The sequence below is a fragment of the Myxozyma melibiosi genome (genome assembly GCF_037950935.1).
Source record: "Myxozyma melibiosi strain Phaff 52-87 chromosome Unknown BZA70scaffold_4, whole genome shotgun sequence".
NCBI classification, from domain to species: domain Eukaryota; kingdom Fungi; phylum Ascomycota; class Lipomycetes; order Lipomycetales; family Lipomycetaceae; genus Myxozyma; species Myxozyma melibiosi.
The window spans coordinates 1-21056 of NW_027042918.1; the positions used below are offsets into that span (position 1 = coordinate 1).

The 21056-nt window shown below is 48.7% G+C and overlaps 8 protein-coding genes across 8 annotated transcripts; 5 read left to right on the forward strand and 3 right to left on the reverse strand.

Moving 5' to 3' along the window:
* Nucleotides 1–582: 582 nt before the first annotated feature.
* Nucleotides 583–1715, reverse strand: BZA70DRAFT_276691 (uncharacterized protein). The gene is made up of 2 exons (XM_064912339.1): nucleotides 1091–1715; nucleotides 583–1039 (listed from the first exon to the last, which is right to left on the reverse strand). Exons 1-2 carry the CDS (start codon nucleotides 1332–1334, stop codon nucleotides 849–851), a joined length of 435 nt encoding a protein of 144 aa, XP_064768670.1. The 5' UTR covers nucleotides 1335–1715; the 3' UTR covers nucleotides 583–848.
* On the reverse strand, nucleotides 1431–1763 carry BZA70DRAFT_266769 (uncharacterized protein; the record flags this gene model as incomplete). Its single annotated transcript, XM_064911055.1, has 1 exon — nucleotides 1431–1763. The coding sequence occupies one exon, from the start codon at nucleotides 1761–1763 to the stop codon at nucleotides 1431–1433; it is 333 nt and encodes a 110-aa protein (XP_064768671.1).
* Nucleotides 1764–2311: 548 nt separating this feature from the next.
* Nucleotides 2312–3090, forward strand: BZA70DRAFT_266770 (uncharacterized protein; the record flags this gene model as incomplete). The annotated part of the gene is made up of 2 exons (XM_064911056.1): nucleotides 2312–2765; nucleotides 2975–3090. 2 exons carry the CDS (start codon nucleotides 2312–2314, stop codon nucleotides 3088–3090), a joined length of 570 nt encoding a protein of 189 aa, XP_064768672.1.
* Nucleotides 3091–4925: 1835 nt separating this feature from the next.
* Nucleotides 4926–7935, forward strand: BZA70DRAFT_136769 (OPT oligopeptide transporter protein-domain-containing protein). Its single transcript, XM_064909601.1, has 2 exons — nucleotides 4926–5124; nucleotides 5184–7935. The coding sequence occupies exon 2, from the start codon at nucleotides 5191–5193 to the stop codon at nucleotides 7795–7797; it is 2607 nt and encodes an 868-aa protein (XP_064768673.1). The 5' UTR covers nucleotides 4926–5124; nucleotides 5184–5190; the 3' UTR covers nucleotides 7798–7935.
* A 1422-nt stretch (nucleotides 7936–9357) lies between these two features.
* On the forward strand, nucleotides 9358–10434 carry BZA70DRAFT_266772 (uncharacterized protein; the record flags this gene model as incomplete). Its single annotated transcript, XM_064911057.1, has 1 exon — nucleotides 9358–10434. The coding sequence occupies one exon, from the start codon at nucleotides 9358–9360 to the stop codon at nucleotides 10432–10434; it is 1077 nt and encodes a 358-aa protein (XP_064768674.1).
* Nucleotides 10435–14035: 3601 nt separating this feature from the next.
* Nucleotides 14036–15668, forward strand: BZA70DRAFT_237311 (pantothenate transporter; the record flags this gene model as incomplete). Its single annotated transcript, XM_064910410.1, has 3 exons — nucleotides 14036–14180; nucleotides 14243–14317; nucleotides 14371–15668. The coding sequence occupies 3 exons, from the start codon at nucleotides 14036–14038 to the stop codon at nucleotides 15666–15668; spliced, it is 1518 nt and encodes a 505-aa protein (XP_064768675.1).
* A 405-nt stretch (nucleotides 15669–16073) lies between these two features.
* On the forward strand, nucleotides 16074–18958 carry BZA70DRAFT_310153 (uncharacterized protein). The gene is made up of 2 exons (XM_064914910.1): nucleotides 16074–16949; nucleotides 17008–18958. The coding sequence occupies exons 1-2, from the start codon at nucleotides 16154–16156 to the stop codon at nucleotides 18852–18854; spliced, it is 2643 nt and encodes an 880-aa protein (XP_064768676.1). The 5' UTR covers nucleotides 16074–16153; the 3' UTR covers nucleotides 18855–18958.
* Nucleotides 18959–19184: 226 nt separating this feature from the next.
* On the reverse strand, nucleotides 19185–20930 carry BZA70DRAFT_266775 (putative AMP-binding domain protein; the record flags this gene model as incomplete). The annotated part of the gene is made up of 1 exon (XM_064911058.1): nucleotides 19185–20930. One exon carries the CDS (start codon nucleotides 20928–20930, stop codon nucleotides 19185–19187), a length of 1746 nt encoding a protein of 581 aa, XP_064768677.1.
* Nucleotides 20931–21056: the final 126 nt, after the last annotated feature.

Here is a 21056-nt window from a genome sequence, read left to right on the forward strand (position 1 = left end):
ACTTTCCGTGGGCGGCACAGGATCGAAAAAAGTGGAAGAAAAGAAAAGACTTAAGGCAGCTTGTTGAATGTAAAGATCGGAAAAAGCCATGGTCTTTGGGAGAGCCGAAGGTTGGGAACGAGGTGCTGATCGAAAGGAAAGGTATGAGGGGGGAGAGAAGAAGAAACGAAAGAAGGGCGCGGGACGTACATTTTATAACCAGGCATAGCAAGCAAACAACGCAGGAGGCCGCACATGGTAGCTAAAAATAAAGAGCAAAGAGTGGCTTCGTCAGGTACGGAAGGAAGGCCGTGATTGCTGTGCAAGCCGAAGCCTTGTTGACCGGAAACTAGCAAAATAGTCATTCTCCTTGCCGCCGGACCCTCCTTTCCAGTCTCTTGTATTCGTAAAGCCGGTAACAAAATATCCATACAGGCTAGATTCGCTGTTTGAATTAAATCATGCACGATATATTATTGCTGCGACGGTACCTCGCGCTGTTCGAGCTGTTCTTGAACAAGAGAGAGTTGCTGGGAAGTGAGAACATGGTCTCAGATAATTAGGGTTTGCCTTGTAGCAATCCCAGTCTCACCACTGCTTCAACTTTTGGCGACTTTAAGCACTCCTTTGCGCACTTCTGGAGACTTAGACCGGTACTTATGAGTAAATAACTTAAAATGAATTCTGATATTAGAAACCATTACGCCGATGTCAACTTGCTAATTTCGCATCTTGAGCTGAGCACTGAGGACACCACTAGAGTGAATTATTTTATGGCGCTCCAGAGCAGAGAACTACACAAGGAATCACAGTGACAAACCTTGTGACATGCAGCTCTTCTCAGAATGTCATTGAGTATTGATGGATTTTTATAAGAGCAAAGGCTGGCGTCGATTAAATGCTGCGGTATTATACAGCGATCTACAAAGACGGCTACAGTATATATAGATAAGGTGAAGGAAGCCACCAGCAATCAAATGGCATGAGAGATGATCTCCACTGACTCCCGATATATTTAAAATTCGAATAAAAAGACAAAACGAATAGCAAAACCAAAAATCTAGAGACTGAAAGAAGCGATCAATCGATTGAGAACGTCAGGAGCTATTACACACGCGAGAAACAAGCGGCAGAGCCTGAGAAATTATGATTCGCCTCCAGCTCTGCGCGAGTCGGTACCTCTTTTTCTCGTTTTCGGCGGGATAAAAGATAATGCTGATCCACAGAGAAGGATGGAGGCTATTCCGAGTTGGTACTTTGCAGAGGCCAAGGATTAAACATTCAGTGACGCCCGTACAGCAGGGAGAAGGGTGCAGACAGACAGTAGCGTTACTTCTTTGAACAGATACCAGCATCTAGTTCGATGAGATGACGTTAGCAAGGGTATCTTGTACAATGGCATATGACAGATATACAGTCGAGGTGGACTACTTCTCTCTTGACGTTGGCTGCTATACAGCGAAGCCTTGAGAACCAGCGACTGAAAATCTTTTCCAGAAAGCACGACCATAGGCAGTCTGAAATAAAAACCCGGACTCGATCCTGCGATCCATCCGTTGCCCAGCTTTGATGTGATCTTTCCGTTGTGCTCCGCTGTCGTAGTGTTCGTCGCGATCGCGGGGCGGATGACGTCCGTTGTCTCCTCTCTTGGCCATCGAGTTACTTTGTGATAAAGAGAGCGAGTGAGGAGGTGTGCGTTGGATTCGGTCGGCTATCGTGCTTGAAGCTCGCAGCAGCACGTTGTGATGCTCGAGAGATCGTGTTTTCTTCTTGCCGCCAGCCATTGTTTGGGATAGGGAAACGGGGAAGGTGGCTGCTGAGGTGACGAAGTAGTGAGTTGTGAAGAGGAAAGGGGATGAATGGAATGAGCGAAGCCTTATGTGTTGACCATTTGTGCCTTGTTCGAACAAGGGCGGCCTCGTATCTGAGCTGAGTTTTGTAAAGACAATTGGAGATTGAACAAAGAGATATCTACACAAAACCCTGAACAAATGCAAGCGATTATCGTTGACCATCTCGGTTTTCCCAGTTGTGGGAGCTGATACCAATGGTAGGAGAACAGAGATGAGCACTACTCTAATAAAAGAGGGCAACGCTGTGAACTGCAGTGACAGACAGTCACGTGATATTTATTGAACGTATGTGACAAAAGCCTTGTTGACCTCGGAACGCGTCTTACGAGCAACAAGGCCGCCCGCCTTTGTTTGAGCAAGGCGGCAATGGAAAATATAAAGTCCGCTCTCCCGCCGCTCTCTCTCTTCTCCTCTTCTTCCTCACCTCTCACTACTCCCTGAACTTCAGCAACACCCACCCATCCCGTGCTTTTCCAACAATGGTTTTCGGCCAGAGGGGAACACGCCCCTCCGGTGCATCGCATACTGCTGCTGCGTTCTACATGCACCGTCGCTGCCGACATCTCCCTACATACGCGCAATCGCGGCTCGAATCTGCTTTTGCGGGCTATCCGACGATCGAGAGAGGCTACGGACGCCTTCAGCCCAGCACTTGCTTCGCCGCCCACGACGACGACGACTTGATCCCCGAAGAGAGACAATCCCCGGTCTTTAACGTGGATCTCTCTCGCATCCGCCTCAACGACGCCCTGATATTTCACGGGCTCGACTTTGTCTACGACAACTTCGCCTCTCGTATCGACAAAAGGCAACATAAGGACCAGCTAGGCACCGGATCATCCTACGGATTTCTGTTTTTAACTGCCTATGATCGTGCTTTGTTTATAAAGATTTTCAATCGCTGGTCAAGGCTTCGCTACAATAGCGGCCAACGTATGTATATGCCCTTGTTAGTTTTACTTTGCAACTCTCCGACTGACCCTTGTTGCACTTTCTAGTCCACCCTTTCTGCAGCATATATATCCACCCTGGAACGAACCAGAAGAGTCCTATACTTCGACTACTGTTCAGGCTAATACCCCAACATCCGATGAGAGAAGTGGTCTACCCCTCCTCGTTTCTATCTTATACCCATTGTACAGGAGCCCTTGCTGAAGTCATCTCATCGCACCACATGTTGGTATCTGCCTCAAGAAGTAACCCACCTGTCTGTCTGCACCACCATCTTCCCTGCTGTACGGTCGCCTCTGGACGTTAAAACCAATGGCCTCTGCAATGTACTGGCTCGGAATACCCTCTCTTTTTTTCTGTGAAACAGGGTTATCTTTGATCCCGCCAAAAACCAAAAAAAAGAAACAATCACCGAATCGCGCAGAGCTGGAGGCGAATCATTCACTGGGCTCTGTCGCTTGATCCTCCCGCGCGTATATCTCGCTTCTCAAGTCCTCGTTGGACCCTTTTCCAAGTCTTTTCAGTTTCGTTTTTGCTTTTCATCAATATTATTATCAACGGGTTGTCACTAGGGATCATCTCTGAACCGCATTTGATTGCTAGTGTCTACCTCTTTTTTTTTTTTTTTACAAATCGTTCCTCTCCTGTAGAAAACACTCGTAGAACCCATGACGCACCAGCACTTCCTCAGTACTTCCCTATCATCCATCCAATATTATTATCACTCCAGAATCTCCGCGTTGTCAATTACACTTCCGATAGAGGTTCATGATAGCGCGCATGCGGCTCAGGTCTGGAGACCGATTGTCGCTAGGAAATCCCAATCTGCTTCTTCTCTGCTGATGCCTTCGTCTCCTCCCGGCTACTTGGAAAACTGTGCAATATTATTCCTGCTGGCTAGTCGCTGCTTGTTATAAATTTCTTTTTTACTTCACAGAGTAGAAATGAGATCGCAGAGTCTAGTCTATCTCTATGTGTGCACTGACTTCCTTCTCAGACTCCACCTTCAACGCGGAGATGACTGATGTCGCGGCCAAAAATGCGGCTGCAAAAGAGATCAAGAACATATCGAATTCAAAGTCTCACCAGCCGAGGACCTGAGCTACATAAGTTTCGGGGCAGCGGATTTGATTGTCGCTTCCCAAGCTGCGCATTAGTTCCAGCTCGACAAGTGGGTTTGTGACAACAAACCCTACCCGCTCTCAGTGGGAGTCCGCTCTCAGTGGGGGTAGATAATCAGTGTCATATTATTATCGCCCTTCGTTGTCGCGTGCCAAAGATTGATGCATGTCTATAGATCCGGTTTAGACCTCTCGGCACTACAGCACCATATATCGTCCGAATTGCATGATCCATAATGTTTGCTTTGTGGGCTTGACTTATCTTGCTGGGGATTTGCCAAGTAACTCTTTGCCAAGACGTATGTTGTCCGCGCACAGGCTTCTACTGAGAACCTTCGAACTATTCAAGAGTTGTCGGAATCACATCCTTGCTATAAAATACATATATTCTGTTATATCGCGCGATAAGAACTAATGAACTCGATTTGATAGGCTGCGAGCTGATACAAGTGCTGCTGCATATTAACTGTGAGGGAAGTTCTGAGGGGACCGGCTGTTTATATGTCTTGTGGTCTAGGCATTAGCACGCCATCCTGTCTGTGATAGATGTCTTCGATGAACAGCTTGGGAAGCTGGACACGCTAACAGACTGCTGTGAGCTTGCTGTCGAAAGAACATACAATGCTGCTAGCACAGCTGTCAACCGATGACTCCAAGCAGTTCAGAGGCAAAAAATTTTCAGCTAGCTCTACTGTCCTCCCTCGATTCTGTACTCTGCTTCAATCATCATCATAAGCTTTGGAACAGCGCTTTTTTGGGAGCCATGCTGCTCGGCGTACTGTATCGTTATCATGATCTGCAGTTGTATATTTAAAATGTTGCCTGTGGCAAGATGATAAGAAACTATCGGCCGAGGATCCTGTTTCTGGTGGTTTCGAATCTTCGTATCAGACCTATGAATTTCACGACTCAAATCTATAGAGTTATACCCCGGCTTCTTTTTGCGTTGGCGCCTGAAATGCTAGTGGCATTGCGACATATGGCGTAACTCGGAACCATGGCCTTATGGTCAACTGGTAAACGTCTACTGTACTTTATATAAATACAATGGTCGAATTCTGCTAGTACAGATTTTCATAGCTTCAGTCTCAGACGTCAAACACCCCGACTAGAGCGTTTTGAGAAAGTGCTCTTGACCAAGTTCCGTTTATCAGCCGAAGCTGAAATTCTCCCTATCACTCGACTGCTAAAGTTGCTGTCCAACTGTCGAAAAAATAGAGGTTAGTTTTATGTATTGAAGCATCCCATGTTGTTGCCGCATGCTAACATCGATTCAAAGGAACGAAATGTCTACGTCCACTCTTCCAGATGATAGTGACTCGGTGAAAGAGAAAAGACCGATCGTGTCGATTATTGGCGACCTCACGCCGCTCGCTAGCGGCGACGAGAAGAAGAAAGTTGACTTATCCGTCGTTGATGTGGATGCCGAGAAGACATTGACTCGTATCAATGAGCTTGCCAATACATACTGGGACGACGACGGTTCTGTTGATCCTGTCACTCAATTCTTGTACAATGTGGTACAGGAGACGACACTTGAGAGAGGTCTTGAGATCTTGAAAGAGGCCTACGACGAGCATTTTGACGACGTCAATTTTCCACCCAAGGACCTTGAATACATCCGAACTCTTTCGTTGGGCTACGAGCATTTTCAAGGTGACCTTGAGTCTTATGCTTTGGACGTAAGAGTTATGGCTGCTCTGATCGACTCACATTCGCCATATCCTGAGGTGCGAGCTGTTTGTGATCCATTCGATGACCCCACGGTTCCGGTAGAGACAATCCGCGCCTACGTTCTCGGTCTCATCTGGGTTGCAATCGGCGCTTTCGTTAACGAGTTTTTCCAACAACGTCAGCCACATCTGAGCATCACGTCGACTGCTATCCAGCTACTTCTATATCCATGTGGTACATTCTGGGCCAAGGTAGTACCAGACTGGGGCTTTGTATTCCGCGGGAATCGCATCAGCCTTAATCCTGGACCATGGTCGAACAAAGAGCAGATGTTAGCCACGCTTATGGTGAACATTGCTGCGACCACTCTCAATTTTGCGTCATACATCATCGTCATGCGCTTGGAAATGTTTTTCAACTTGAAATGGGTTTCGTTTGGGTTCATGTTTGTCATGAACCTATCGACTCTGTTCTTCGGTTTTGGATTGGCTGGAATGATGCGTCGATGGGTAATCTACCCGGTGAAGACTATGTGGCCCACAGTGCTTCCGACGCTGGCTCTCAATCGTGCGCTTCTAGTCCCCGAAAGCCGCACGAATATACACGGCTGGACGATTTCGAGGTACCGGTTTTTCTTTACGGTGCTGATCGCGTCGTTCCTCTACTTCTTCATCCCCGACTACCTATTCAAAGCTTTGAGTTACTTCAACTGGATGACATGGATCGCGCCTCAAAACAAAAATCTGGCAATTATCACGGGCTCTTACATTGGATTGGGTTTTAATCCGATCTCTACCTTTGATTGGTCCTTGATCAACTATACTGTGCCACTGACGGTTCCTTTTTTTTCCCTTGTGAACCGATACCTTGGAATGGTCTTTGGTTCTTTCATCTTGATTGGATTCTACTGGAAGAACTACAAATGGACGTCTTACATGCCCATAAACTCTGCGACTTTGTACGACAATCTCGGAAAAAAGTACAATACGAGTCGGGTATCGAGCAATCTCGTGCTTAACGAAGAGGCCTATTTGAATTACTCGCCTCCCTATATCTCTGCTGGAGCGCTGCTGCTGAATGGTGGCCTGTTCACTCTTTATGTGCTGGCGTTTACCTATGTGATGTTGACGGAGCATCGGCTACTATGGAAGGCTCTCAGGAACCTCTGGTTTGCCATACGTCATCCGCGTACCTCAACGATGGCGGAGTTTAACGACCCTCATACGAGGATGATGAGGAAGTACAAAGAAGTCCCAGACTGGTGGTACCTTTCTGTTTTGGTTCTTTCTTTCGTATTTGGAGTCATCGCGGTCACGCACTGGCCTACAGGCACGCCAGTATATGGCATCGTCGTCATTGCGCTTTTGAGTATCGCTATGCTGATTCCCAGTACAGTGGTGTACTCAATCACGGGATATGAGCTCAATATCTACTATTTTGCTGTCGTGATCACCGGATACATGTGCCCAGGTAATGGGATGGCAAATATGCTCTGTCGGCTTTACGGGAATAACATCGACGTTCAAGGAGAGTCGTTCATTTCCGATCAGAAGCTAGGACATTACATGAAGCTTCCACCGCGGGCGGTATTTCGGGCGCAGATGATTGCGGTGTTTGTACAAGGTTGTATCTGCATTGGCGTTGTGCAGTTCTGCATGGACTCGATTGAGGATTTTTGCAGTACAACGCAAGCAGACAAGTTCACCTGTACTTTCCCGCATCAGCTCTACTCGCAAACAATCATGTATGGCATTATTGGACCCCAAAGGATCTTTTTCACGTTGTATCCGGTCCTCAAGTACTGCTTTTTGATTGGATTTTTGATTGCGATCCCGGCATACGCTTTGAAGCTCTACTTTCCCAGGGTTATGATGTATTTCCATCCTATCCTATTTGCCAATGGGTTCAGTAGATGGGGCTCTACCTACAATCTGTCGTACTATACCCCTGGTCTTATCGCTGGATTTGTTTTCAACAAGTATATCAAGCACCGATACGTCAGATGGTGGACAAAGTACAATTACGTTCTTACTTCTGGTTTGTCGGCAGGAGTTGCATTTGGGGGAATTGTGATCTTCCTTGCTCTGCAATACACTAATACTTCGCTGGAATGGTGGGGGAACAGTGTTTATTCGCAAGGTGTTGACTTTGCAAAAACGGCGACTTTGAAGACAGTGCCAGAGGGCGGGTTTGGATTGAAAGTAGGACAGTTTTCCTGATATGGTGGATGTTGAAGATATATTTGTTGAGCATGCTTATAGTCAGAATAAAATATCGTGGGGTCAAACCATTTATTATAGTTTTATATATCATCGCTAAAATGGGCCTATCATGTTTGTTGTGATGGCTGTATAGTTTGATCTTATGGCAGACGTTGGTATAGAGTACTAGCTAAATACGTAGCGCTTGTATAATAGCGCTTGTACGGCGTATGAAAGGAGGCGTCGATCCTGCTGTTGCATCTCTGGTTCAAAGAAAGATAGCAGGGCGTGGTCTAAGGTAGAGCATCCCGAGATACAATTCTCAGGTCGTCGGAGATAACAAGGTCATGTGTGAGGGTGACTTCCTTCCTTCCAACTCGGTGGGTGTTGAGCTGAAGAAATTGATACTTAGTTCCGATTCCCCGATATTCTCGGCGCTTTTGAGGATGAGTCATGGAAATGGATGGCATACTCCGGGAAGAATAGATCGATTGTCAGAAACTGCGGTATGAATCTACGTCATTGTTGCCGATAGCGATAAACCACAAGAGACGCGCGGCTGAGCACGCGGGGATGCCGCGCCACGCGCCGTGCGCGTACGGGAAGCCAGCGTGGGAAGGTAGTCGCCGTAAGAATATCGTTCATCCCGAAAGATCCCGAAATATTATATCTTCTCGGAAGCCCGGGATTTTATCGTGGAGAAAGCGCAGCCAAGCAAGACGAAGATCTCGAGGCTGCTATATCGGCTCCATAAAACCTAGAACTGTATATTAAAGCTATTGCATCATCGTTCATATATGGCAGGGAATTCAGAATAATAGCTTTGTCTTTTACGATCCAACTCCTGAGAGTGCTCCCAGCAAGCTTGTAAATATCGGAATATGACGGTATGTTATTCTCTTGCCGGCAATTATTTGCCGGAGAAAGACCAGATAGCATTGGGGCTGTGCACGACTCATGCGATGGTGATTCTGTATGTAGAAGACATTGCGTCGCTGATGCTTTCTGGGGGCTGTGCAAGGGTGTGGCTGATAATGGCTTAATCGCACTCTACCAAGAAGTTAGCGAGCCGGTTCTTGGCGGTCGTGGCCTTACAGAAGGATATACGGTCAAGAGTTAAGCATGACGCAAGCAAAATAAGGAGATCTTGTCTTTTTGTGGATCTTAGCAATATAGTTGGCCGAATATCGTCAGGTGGGAGTGCTGATGGATCGTCAATCTCGCCGGTGCTGCGCCGAGAACGCACGCTTCGACCCTCGCTTCTACTCCTTCGGCAGAGGCGCATAACGTAGTTCTCGGAGACTTCCGATGCACGAAACCGCGCCATAACTCCGGACACCACCAATTGATCACGAGGAGGATAGGCGTGTGCCTCCCTCGTCGACGATCGTGTAAATAATACTGAGTCATATCCCCCTCTGTCTTTTGTCTCCGCTCGATACCCGTTCATCTTGATCCGTGTTCTGTCTCTAGGGGCAGTGATCATTTCATACCAATCTTCAGCTCTCATCTCTTTCTGGGTGACTACAGGCTCTCAGCTTTTCGCCCACGATCACAGCCAGCTCTCTGCCCCTCTTTATGGTATACGGGCGCACGCTTATCAGGAAACAGAGATTTGGCTGTCGCCTTACTGCTGACGAGCTTGCTGTTGTGCGTTCATTTCGTGAGAAAGAGAGAGAACGGATGCGAAGACGCCGAGAACGCAGACTCACTTCTCCGACCGACTATTTTTCGTATGATCACTCGCCTGCTGACACCAGTCCGCTGTCGTCGACCCCATCTGCGTCCGATTCTATATGCCCCTGTCCCGAGCCTGCAGTCTCGGGTTTCCAGTCGGATTCTGAGTCGGATTTACAAGATCAAGATCCGTCTGAAGACCATGCTACGTATCCTCAGTCAACATTTACCGATCCAGATTTCACTTTGCAGGAACAAACTTTTCCGGAGTGCGCTGCTTTAGATGTTAATATCGATGTCAACTACGTTCATCATCATGAGTCTCCAGGTAGTCCTGGATCATCTACTGCAGCATTTCTAACCCGAAATCTGGCAGACGGATCAGGATCCACCCGCACTGTTGAGCTGGCCCAAGAATGTCACAATAAGTCACTATTCTGCTTGTGTACGTATCAGGCTATCACCAGGACACCTATGATAGATCTCAATGCACCGTCCAACAAAGAGGGCACCGAGGTCTGTCTTTGCGCTTATTGGCATCCTTGGGATATGAAATGTGACGAGCCTCTTGCGTCAGGTCTGAGGTTGCCAGCTCTTGATACCGAAGTCAATAGTGCATCGTCATTCGCCAATTCTGTGGTGTCGTCACTAGCCTCGTACTCAGTTGAGACTTCAGACTTGGAGCCTTCAGTATTCAGAAGGACACTAATAGCTGATCAGGAGTTTCTTCTTTCTGTCTCCGCATATCCTGAGTTGGCTGAAAGCAAAAGTCCAGCGACCCAGGACTTTGCAGACGCGAATCCGCGCACTCTTCCAGATGATGATGATGATCTGGCTGAGGCAAAGGAGAACTTACGGTCAATACTAATGACTCTAAATTCCGAGAGGCCTTCTGCCGCTGCAGATCTGAGGAGTTGGATAATGGAATTGCTGGATTCTGGTACGGGTGTGTCCATGGATAAGAAGGATTCTGGGTAATGATGGTAATACAAACTTGATGATGGCTTTCGGCTACAGTCTACTAAATCGTCAACTCATGTTATCTTGAATATATGATGTGTGCGGTCAAAGCGTATGGCTTGATCGGTGAGTCAAATGCTGGGACTTGCTCTTTCAAGCTTTGCGTAGGGTTATCCGCCAAGGATGGGCTTCAACGTTGCTTGCTCACGGATGACTACAGAAGTTTCTGCAGGTATTTGGTGACGTAGTATCAGTTCTTTATAGTAATACAATAATACAATAATAATATAGTAATGCACATCAAAGCAAGTATTGACCGGGCGTACTACATATTTAGGGGTGACTTCGATGGCGGCCTGCTAAATGCAGATTTGACAGCATGAAGTCGCGTCACCTGACTTACACGTGCACGGTCATAACGATAGTTGGCCCTTCCACGGTGGGCTCACACTACGACGTCTACCATCTGGTTGCCCGTACGCAGCTATCAGCAAAGTACAGAATATCTTTAGCTGATAAATGTGCACAATCATGGAGCCCACTGAGACGAGTATATGAATCTTTATCGTATACATACATATGTCATGCATGTCAATAGCTACGTTATGTCTCAGCTGAATGAGCTGATTGGGCTGATTCAATGGTTCTTATCGAGGGATATTACGGAACGGTCGGCTGCTTTTTCTCGCAACGACAATGAGGACTTGACTTGAAGGGATTATACGTACTGCTATGGCTCAGTCTGTAAGACTAGTCTGCAATAGAAGACCGTATGATCAAATAATGATCTAACTGTTCTAGTTCGACTCCTTCGCTCTACATATACAGTATATGTATGTGATCTACTTCAGAGATAGGCTCAGCGACCTTTCTTCAGTCTTGTGATTGTGCTCGATTGGGAGTTCATATCGCGTCAAGCCCTGCTGGCTATCATCAGATAAGGAAGTGGACAGGCAGATAAGTTATGCTCTACTAGAGGACAGAGTCAATTCACTAGATCCAACTATAACGTTGATAAAAACTACGCAAGCGGGGAAAACTGTGTACCGACCCAGCTGGAGGTATGTCGATGGGGGCTTATCTCCCTGAGTAATCGGTCCAGATAAATATCGCTCATCAACGGCATGCTCGGCTACAGCTCAGCTCGCTGGAGGCGGTCAATGCATTCACGAAGCGCGATACTGGTCTATAGTTTCAGCATGCTTCATGTGGTGGCGAAGTAGGATAGTAAAAATGGAACCTCGGCAAGTTGGCGGTGGCCGTATGTAGAAGGATTTGTGCAAAATCTACGAAGAGCTGGGGTGTTTGCAGACAGCTTTGAGTGCTAACTTCAGGAAGTTAGACTGTTCATCGTGATAATGGACTGCCGACTCAGTCAACGAAGGAAGAGCTCTCTCGGTAGGCTTCCTTTATATTATTCTTGCAATGCTTGGCTTTGTGGAATACAAGACAGACTTGAGTCTTAGCCTGTCAGTGGTCACGGTCCTGCATGCGACTCTTCTGGTTCTGAAGATATTTTGACTACGATGAAGGTTCGGCCCGAGTGCAATAGTCATGATTTGAAGAGTCACGCTGTCTAAGGTGCCTTAATGGTGCCTGGGTCCTGCAAGTAGGCTTTGCGAGGACAGTAGAAACGTGACCCGGGTATCTGGTACGGTTGAGGCGGGCTGGGTGGGCAATTCCTGTAAGCGCAAGCATAGATTTAGAACGCGCCGCCGCTCTGCTTCGGCGCCCGCGGAGTTGAGTACTAACTTATCGGGACGGCGGCGCGGTCTACCTGCCCAGGTCAAATGACTCGCTACGGACGATATGACAGAAAGATCAGTCCATGTCAAGCTTCCGCTGGGCATTGTTTTGCTGTATGCGACAATGGTATTCGGCAGGACTTCTACTTGGCCCAGTCCACGGCTGGATGAACGTCAGCGCTTTTGTTTATTTTGCTTTGACTTTGTTATTAGAAGCTCGAGGTAGGGTGCAGCGCGATAAGCAGCAGGTTTGGTGCTGCTGCCGACGCACGGATATCACCGGAAGGAGCTGGGTCCAATCAGTCACCTTCGATATCGACGAACTGACCGCCTGCTATCAAAAGTAAAAACGACTTTAGGAATAATGTCAGTGCATCGTCGCTATCGGGCACGGTTGATCGCACGGGTGGTCGCGCGAGCTTCGCGAGACGATGAGAAGCTCTGAGGGCCGCGATGATGAAACAGTGCGCGGACTGCGTATCAGTCCTTCGGGTAGGCGTCCTTCCTAAGTATATCGTGGTCTCAGTCTTCGGACTGGCTTCGAGTCAGCAGCCGGCTTGACTCAGGCCGACCGATACGCAGCAGTCCTGACTCTTTAGCGTTTGCACGAGATATGGTAATACCCTACCCCTTGCGATAAGCCTGTGGCCGGCTTAGCTGATCTGGGTATGGCTCGAGCCCAGCAGCTGAGCTAGCGCTGCAAACTCTGAGGCAGACAGATAGATGCGGGATTTAATGATGGCGACAGACCCTTGAAAACCTTCGAGTCCAAAGGTTGATAGAGACTGTGCCCCGAGCACTAGACGAAGGTCAGTGCTGCACTTATCGCGTCTGCGATATGGCACACGCTTAGGCCAATCTGAGAGAGTGGGGGGAATGGAAATAATATCTGCGCAGCTGGATGGGTCGAGCTTGCTCCTGCACTTATCGATAGTACTTATCGATAACCAACACTAATCTTTAAATCGCCGTGCATCGTGTATCGTGTATTGTAGTCTATTTGCAAAGATGATCAGCATTCGCTGTCTTGGCACCGCAAGCGAGCCTGGGGAGCTGCTGGCGGTACTCCACTTGTCCTACAGAGGGGAGGAGGGCGACAGTCATGCTCAGGCTAGCGGTCTCGTACCCGAGCCTGCTCGTGGGTAGCTGCAGAGACGGCAGCAGAGCCCGCAGATAGGCCAATGGGACCGCAGCGAGAGCACAAGCCCCGTTTGAGTTTTGACTCGTGGTCTGTGATACTTTCTCTCTCAGCGCAGCAACCTCTTATTAGCTCTCCACCGTATATCGCGCCCTCCTCTCTTATCGGACTGTGCTCCTATCCGAGCGCTCCTACACAGACCAGCTCTGGAGGATGAGGTCCCCTTCTCTCCACACTTTGCTGCGCTGTGCTCTGTCATCAGTTGCACATACGGTATCTGATGCCAGCAAAAACACACAGCTTCGTCAGACATGTCGGCAAAGGTAGACGAGTGTCTCGCATTACTGCCGCGGCGAGAGAACGCCTAGAGTATCTCAGTCTGATAGGTGCGCCACAGAGACCCGCCTTGCTACACTGCTACACTCATTCAGTGGCGGCGCCTCGTGGGTTGCAGAAAGTAACTGTACTCTACCTTTGCTATACCACGCCAATCAAAAGATAAGCGTTTCAGACTATTGTGACCGACTTTCAAAAACGCTCTTGGTATCTGACCTATCTCCAACCTGTCTTATCTCTTCCTTCTGTGCTGTCCTGCGACCTGCGACTATAAAGACTGAGTCACTCCTTCCATCGCTGTTCCTGTTCGCTCTACATCTACCGGCGACGTCCATCTTCTTCCCTCTCCCACTCTCCTGTGCCTCAAGTGAAGAATCGTTGCAAAATGTGGGATTACTACATGAACCCCATCGCCGAGTGGATCGGCTGGTTCCCGAAGGAGTACTCAAGAGAAGAGCGCGTTCTGCTCAACAAGATTGATCTTCTTATCCTGTTCTTTGCCTGCGCTTCTACCTGGGCCAACAACCTCGATACTGGTGCTATCTGTAAGTTATCCTCGCGCTGGACTTTGCTATCATAACGTTCAAATACTAATTGGTCACTACAGACAATGCCTTCGAGGCTGGTATGGAGGATGACCTGAACCTCTACGGCAATCGCCTGACCTATCTTACCTCTGTTTGTATGTGCTCTTCTGTGTTCCTGACTCTGCTGCTTTACTAACGATATGTCAAGACTGGGCTGCCACTACCGTCTTCCAGGTTCCTTGCAACATCATTGTTACTATGGTTCCCGCCCATTACTACATCCCTATCTGCGAGCTTGCCTGGGGCATGTTCACCCTTGGTACCGCTTTCGTCAAGAGCTACGAGCAGCTGATGGTCATGCGATTCTTCGTCGGTGTCACTGCTACTCCCTGCTGGATCGCCAACGTGCATATCATCAACTGCTGGTATCGCAAGAACGAGTTGGGAAAGCGTAACGCTATCTACTACAACACCTACCCCCTCGGCTCTATGATTGCCGGTTACTTGACGAGTGCTTGTCTCACTAACCTCGATGGAACCGGTGGTCTCGAGGGATGGAGATGGCTGTTCATCATTTGCACCATCATCACCGTCCCTATTGCTGCCGTCGGATACTTCTTCTACCCCAACGTTCCCACCAACTGCCACTCAAGATGGTTGACTGAACGTGAGAAGGAACTCGCTCAGGTTCGTCTGCTGAAGGAGGGATTTGCTCCTTCTCGCCACATTACCAAGGACATTGTCTGGAGAACTTGCCGGGCGTGGCAAACATGGGTCTTCTTCTGCCTTGCTGGTCTCTTCTGGTTGACTCCGTATCCTTCCACTACTCCTTTCCTTCTGTGGTTGGGTGATGACCCGTCCAACAGCGACACCTTCGTCCAGAACATGTCCACTGTCACCTATGCTATCTCCATCGTCTCCGCCATGGTCTTTGCTTTCTACTCGGATTGGAGAGGCTCGCGTTGGGATGTCATGTTGTTCTCCGGTATTATTGTCTTGATGTGCAACATCATGCTCTTGGTTTGGGACATCAGCAAGGGAGCCAAGTACTTCGCCTTCCTGTTGCTTGGTTTGACCCAGGGACCCATCAACGTCGTCATTGCCTGGTTCGCCGAGTCGCTCGCTCACGATCTCGAAGTTCGATCTGTCTCTTTCGGCGTCATCAACGTCTCGTACTGTCTTGCTCAGTTGATTCTTCCTCTTTGCGCTTGGCAGACAAAGGATGCGCCGCGATTCAAGGCCGGTTACATCTGGGTTACTTGCGCTAGTGTTGTCGAGTTGGTTCTCATTCCTCTTCCCATGTTCTTTGAGCGTCGTGATAAGAAGCGCGGTATCAACCAGATCGAGATGGTTGCTGGTATGGCCGAAGTCAGCGGCTTCGACGAGGTTACCAAGCACGTCCATGATGGCGATCTCGAGTCTGGCTCGATCTCTTCCAACGGTGGAATGGGAATGAAGAAGGGCGATACAAACGTTGGCGTTCAGGAAGTCGATGAGAAGGCTTAGAGGCTGCAAATGTTTAGTTGCTGTAGAGTTTGTTTGGAGTCAGCCTGATTTCTGATTTTTTTTGTGCGTCTTATAGACGAGAAATATGCAATGAGATGTTTGTTTTCAATTTGTGATGTTTCATTTTTCGAAATTTGGAGTTTGATCGGTATACAATAGAATATACTCAAAATTATGAATCAGAATGAGAAAGTCTTAGACGAAGAATTCGAGAAGTGTTAAATCTTCTAGCTAACTATTGGGTTTGCTGATTCCGGTGCTGACGTAATGAAAGATTCCGACACTGGGAGCTCAATGCGGTTGATAAAACCCCACAAACCTGCGATAACAAGTGGAGATTAGGGGGTCTTAGAGTTGGAAGAGCAAGAGCGACAGGCAACTTAATATAGCCCTCAAGCATATACAATCGTCATCAAGCTGCCATCAGCGCGCTAATTGCTCCTCAATCAGATCAAGACGCTGCCGGAGTGTATACGCCTTCTAATATGAGAGTCCGGGATCTGATTATATGGGCCTGCTTGAGTGCCTTGGTGCTATTTGCACCAGCTGTTCAGGCGTCTGTATCGGTGGTCGACCTCTTGTCGTCATCCCCCGACTTTACACTGCTGGTTCGAGTGCTGCAACGCTCTGGTCTTATTCCAGTTCTGAATATGGGCCGGAATATCACATTTTTTGCGCCGACGAATGAAGTCCTGAGCAAGGTCCCGCCGTCGGTGGACCTGCCGACACTACTCGAGTATCTGATCATTACCGACCCGATTGTCTCGACCGAGATGGAGGACGATTATCGTGTATATTTCTCCCACCTCCGATCTCCTTCTTCTTCCGACTATCCGGTGCCGATCAAAGTCAAGCATGTGCAAGCGCAACCAGGTGAACCTTCAGATGGGACAGGAAAACGGCTCGTTGTCGGCTCCGCCAACGTCGTCCGTCACGACTGGATTGCCGACAATGGAGTCATTCAGGTGGTCGATAGTCTTGTCGAGATACCTGATACCTTATGCCATGCTCTTTCTAGACTGGCTAATGGTCCTGGCGTGATGCAGTTCTTTGCTCAACTCTTTGTGCAACATCCTTGGATCTGCATTCTCTTGGCTGAGTCTGAAGACACTGCTACCGTCCTTTTACCTACCAATGCCGCATTCACTCATTTCAGTCCTATCGAGCTGAACTATTTGGTGTCTACGGCCGGTCATGATGATCGGCTAAAACTAATAGGCGAGCATTTTATGTATTCGCCTCTATATAGACAAAACGACACCACCGGCGAAGGAAACGACTGTGAGAACCAACTTGACCAGTTTTTACATATGAATCACTTTGCTAATAGCTCTTTTAGATCCATTGCTTTCTGGAAACATGCTTCACGCAGCAGCAACAGAGGATGGCAAGATTCGGTTCAACAACGAGGTCGACACAATCGAAACAGACATTTTGTTCCAAAACGGAGTCATGCATACTCTACCCAGCCTGATTGTTCCTTGGACATATTTTGCGTTCACCCCTCTGAAGTATCTGTACGGCATAGGAGCGGTTAAGTTTGCCGAAGAGCTGATTTTCCACAAATATCGGCCAACGTTGGTGGACGCGCAAATCCTTCAGACTATATTCGCACCCATTGATAGTGACGGTAGTGACTCTCCAAGCTCTGAGAAGACTTTGGGATATCATTTTGTGGATTATCCCATCACCGAACTTTTGCCCGGAGTTATCCCTAGCAGATTGCAACCATCGTCTATGAACTGGTATCATCAGCGCATCAAGGTGACGACCCAAGGCGGAGCTACTTATGTGAACGGTGCTGCCCGTGTTCTGCGCGACCCTGTCGTCATTGGCAACACAGCGATCGTTCCTATTGATAGACCTCTGGAGATGCCGCCGAAGATGTCACTTGCTGCTGGTACAGTTGTGGGCGGAAGCACGATGATGGAGTTCATGCGCAATCTGGATATCTTCAATGAGCCCGACCTACGTGGATGGACCGTGTTTTTCCCCAACGACGCAGCTTGGTCAGCTCTGGGCAGTGTCACAAAGTATTTCAAGAAGAAACCTGAGATGGCGCGCCAGCTTCTGCTCAGTCTTATGATCACGCAGCCTCTATACTCGGTCGACTTCACTACCGAGATCACAGACTATGAGACTGCGTTTGGTTCCAGGATTGGACTGAAGACTGGCAAAGATGCAAAGAAGCTGAGTTTCGTCAGCACAGTCACTCAAGCTGAAGACGATGTAGAGCTGGCTGATACCGATCTTTTGTTTGAGTCGGGCGTTATTCACGTCCTTGGCTCTGTGCCTATCCCCGAGTACATTGAGATAACGCCCCGTCAGCTCTTGGATGCGGAAGGAATCTACGTATTTGTTGATCTTTTGGAGGCTACTGAACTTCATACGGATGTCTTGGCAGATGACTCGCAGTATGTTATTCTGGCACCGGTCGACGCCGCACTGAACTTCGAGAAGATCACCACAGCAACTCTCAATCTGGCTACCCAGCTCGGTCTTCATATTTTGCGTCGCAGGAATTTACGCTCGGGTAGATTCATTGACGGCGAAAGCGCTTTCGACTCGCTAGTTCCAGGGATTTCCATAACGGTACTAGAGGCTGAGGGTCAGGGACCAGATTCGGAGGACCAGATCCTGAGTATATACAATCGCCCTGCCAACTCATGGAGATTTGAGCCTGTGCGTATATTGTCGAAGGGAATGACGAGCAGTGGGGCGGAAATCTATGTTGTTGATACAGTGATGCCCATGTCGGCTCTTGTGGTCGCTGATGGTCGGTCATGGTGGCAACGTCATGGAGTTCTTATCGCACTGGGAGCTGCGGCGGGAATCATTGTTATTTCAATGGTTTCGTTGGGATGGTTTTGGATCATCTATCAGGGTGGCCGTAACTGGAACCACAACCGATCGTTTGCTAATAACGTGAAGAGCATTGTTCAATTCAGAAACGGATTGAGTGGAAGCAACGGTCTGGGACACACATTGCTCTCTAGTGATGATAGTGACAGCGACTCTAACGATGCCGACGACGAGGATGAGGAAGATGCTGCCTCAGCCGTTGGGGAAGGTACGCCTTTCTTGAGGCAGGCGAGTGGGACATTAGGAAGTCGGGTTACTGGAGACGAGGAGACGGATGAGGAAGCGGAGGAAGCGGAGCATGTTGAGATGCGAGGGGGAAGATAGAGCATCTGGGTTTAGGGAAAGGTGTTTTGGAGGGCGAAAATCCTGAGCGGCGGGAGTGTGGTTTTGTATCGCGTTGATTGTGCATTATTCTAGTTTAATTAAAGACAGCTAAGCTTGTAAATTAGATTCTTCCTACTATGGCAGTATGTTTTGACTCTACAGAGCCATTTGTGCAGGTTCTGTGAAGTAATATTGTCTGTAATAGATCTTTCTGTGTGCTCAATACTTCCTTCCACACGCCGCATACTAAACCCAGGCTGCAGCGCGACAAAAAATCTAAGCAGCTCCTCCGGCCTGCAACTTTGAAAATTGAGCTTGATATCTTCCCAGCTAGGCTTCTCTCAATTCTTTCTTTCTTATCTTGCCGGTTGATGTTTTTGGTAAGTCCTCGACGAAGCTGTAATCTTTAGGTACCTGGAATCCGCCGAGGTGTTTTCTTGCAAAAGCAATCAAATCTCGGGTCAAAGTCGCGGGGTCGGTGGATTTTGCCTCAGGGCGGAGAATGATTATTGCTTTCGGTTTCTCACCAAACTTCTCGTCGGGGATGCCAATGACGGCAACTTCCAGTATTGCTGGATGGGCCGAGAGAACGTTTTCGACGGCCACACTTGAGATGTTTTCGCCTCCAGAAATAATGATGTCCTTCCCACGGTCCAAGATCTCAATCGCTCCGTCAGGATGGACGACAGCCAGATCACCGGAATGGAGCCAGCCTCCGTCCCAGACTTTTTTGGTGGCTTCTTCGTCGTTGTGATATCCTTTCATGCAGATATTTCCCTGGAATACGACTTCGCCGATCTCGGATCCATTGCGGGCGACGTCTTCTAGGGAGTCGGGATTATTTGAGTATTCAGACTTTTGCTTGACGACTCTAAGTTTCCTAGAGGTGAGGAAGCCATGTCCCTGCCTCGCCATCTTCTTGAATTGCTGTTCTTCGCTTTCGCTGGCCCACTCGGACAAGATATACCCACGAGAAATCGGACCATAGGTCTCAGTCATTCCATAGGTATGCACCGGAAGAAGGTTGAGACTAACCATTTTTTTGAACAGCGCTGGCGAGGGTGGAGAGGCCGCAACAGTAACCATGACGGGTTCAGGGACTCTCTTGGCCGATGGATGCTCGCATATCTGGAGATTCACGGTCGGGGCCGCGTTATAATGAGTTGCGGATTTTCCTGGCCCGGCGTTGAGATATCGCCAGACCAGGTCATAGTCAATTCTGCGAAGACAGATGTGTAGCCCACGTACAGCTGTGACGGCGTAAGGGAAGGACCAGCCGCCGGCGTGGAACATGGGTAGCGTCCAGAGGTAGCGGCAGCCGGAAGAGGAGCGGTTGAGTTCTGCTTCGATGATGTTGGCCATGGCAGCCAAGTACATACCTCTGTGGGTATACTCGACTGCTTTGGGCTTTCCGGTTGTCCCGGATGTGAATGCGAGAGCGAGAAGACTGTCTTCTGGTTGATCTTCGTAATGGAGCGAGTCCCAGGGAGTAGTGTCTGTGGACAACGAGGAGATGATCTCGCTGAATACGAGGTTTAAGTGCCCGGCTGCACGAAACTCGCGGAGGTCTTTGGGATCTTCCGAGTCAAGATCGACGATGAGTTCAATTGGTGTAGCGAGCTCGCCTGCCGCTTGCTGGACGATAGGTAGGAATTCGATGTCTACAAAGACGGCAGTGACACCCGAGATTTCGAGAACATCCCTGATCTCTTTCGCAGAGAGACGATAGTTGAAAGATGCTTGGGTAAGACCTGATCCGGCGATGCCGTAGAGACACTCGAGGAACATGGGTGTATTGCTTGATAAGATACCGATCTTGGTGCCGGGAGCGTAGTTGCGGAGAAGGAAGACCGACACTCTGCGGGCCCGTTCGGCGAGCTCGCTGTATGTGCGGGAGATGGTTGTGTTTGAGCGGTCGCAGTGGAGGATTGCGGGAGCGGAGGGCTCGATGGCGGCAGCGCGGGGAAGGAAGTAGGCTGGGTTGAGATCGTGGATGTGTGGATTTGCGGCGGACTGGGAGGAGGTCAGTGATGGCTGTAGATGGGCTGCGAGGGCGGCCAGACGCAGGGCTGCCATCGTGAATACTGGTGATTTAATAAAAACCAAGATGAATATAGGAAGAAGAAGAAGATGAGAAGTAGAAAAGAAGAAAGGATCTGAATCGATTTAATACTGTCCAAGATCCGCTGCTCCGGCGACTAC

What these genes read in the sequence shown, in the direction of transcription:
- BZA70DRAFT_276691 (XM_064912339.1), bottom strand. Translation starts at nt 1,334, where the DNA reads ATGCTGGTATCTGTTCAAAGAAGTAACGCTACTGTCTGTCTGCACCCT. An exon ending in GCCGCTTGTTTCTCGCGTGT is followed by an intron (nt 1,040 to 1,090) that starts GTAATAGCTCCT and finishes TTCAGTCTCTAG; the next exon opens with ATTTTTGGTTTTGCTATTCG.
- BZA70DRAFT_136769 (XM_064909601.1), top strand. Translation starts at nt 5,191, where the DNA reads ATGTCTACGTCCACTCTTCCAGATGATAGTGACTCGGTGAAAGAGAAA.
- BZA70DRAFT_310153 (XM_064914910.1), top strand. Translation starts at nt 16,154, where the DNA reads ATGAGAGTCCGGGATCTGATTATATGGGCCTGCTTGAGTGCCTTGGTG. An exon ending in CACCGGCGAAGGAAACGACT is followed by an intron (nt 16,950 to 17,007) that starts GTGAGAACCAAC and finishes TAGCTCTTTTAG; the next exon opens with ATCCATTGCTTTCTGGAAAC.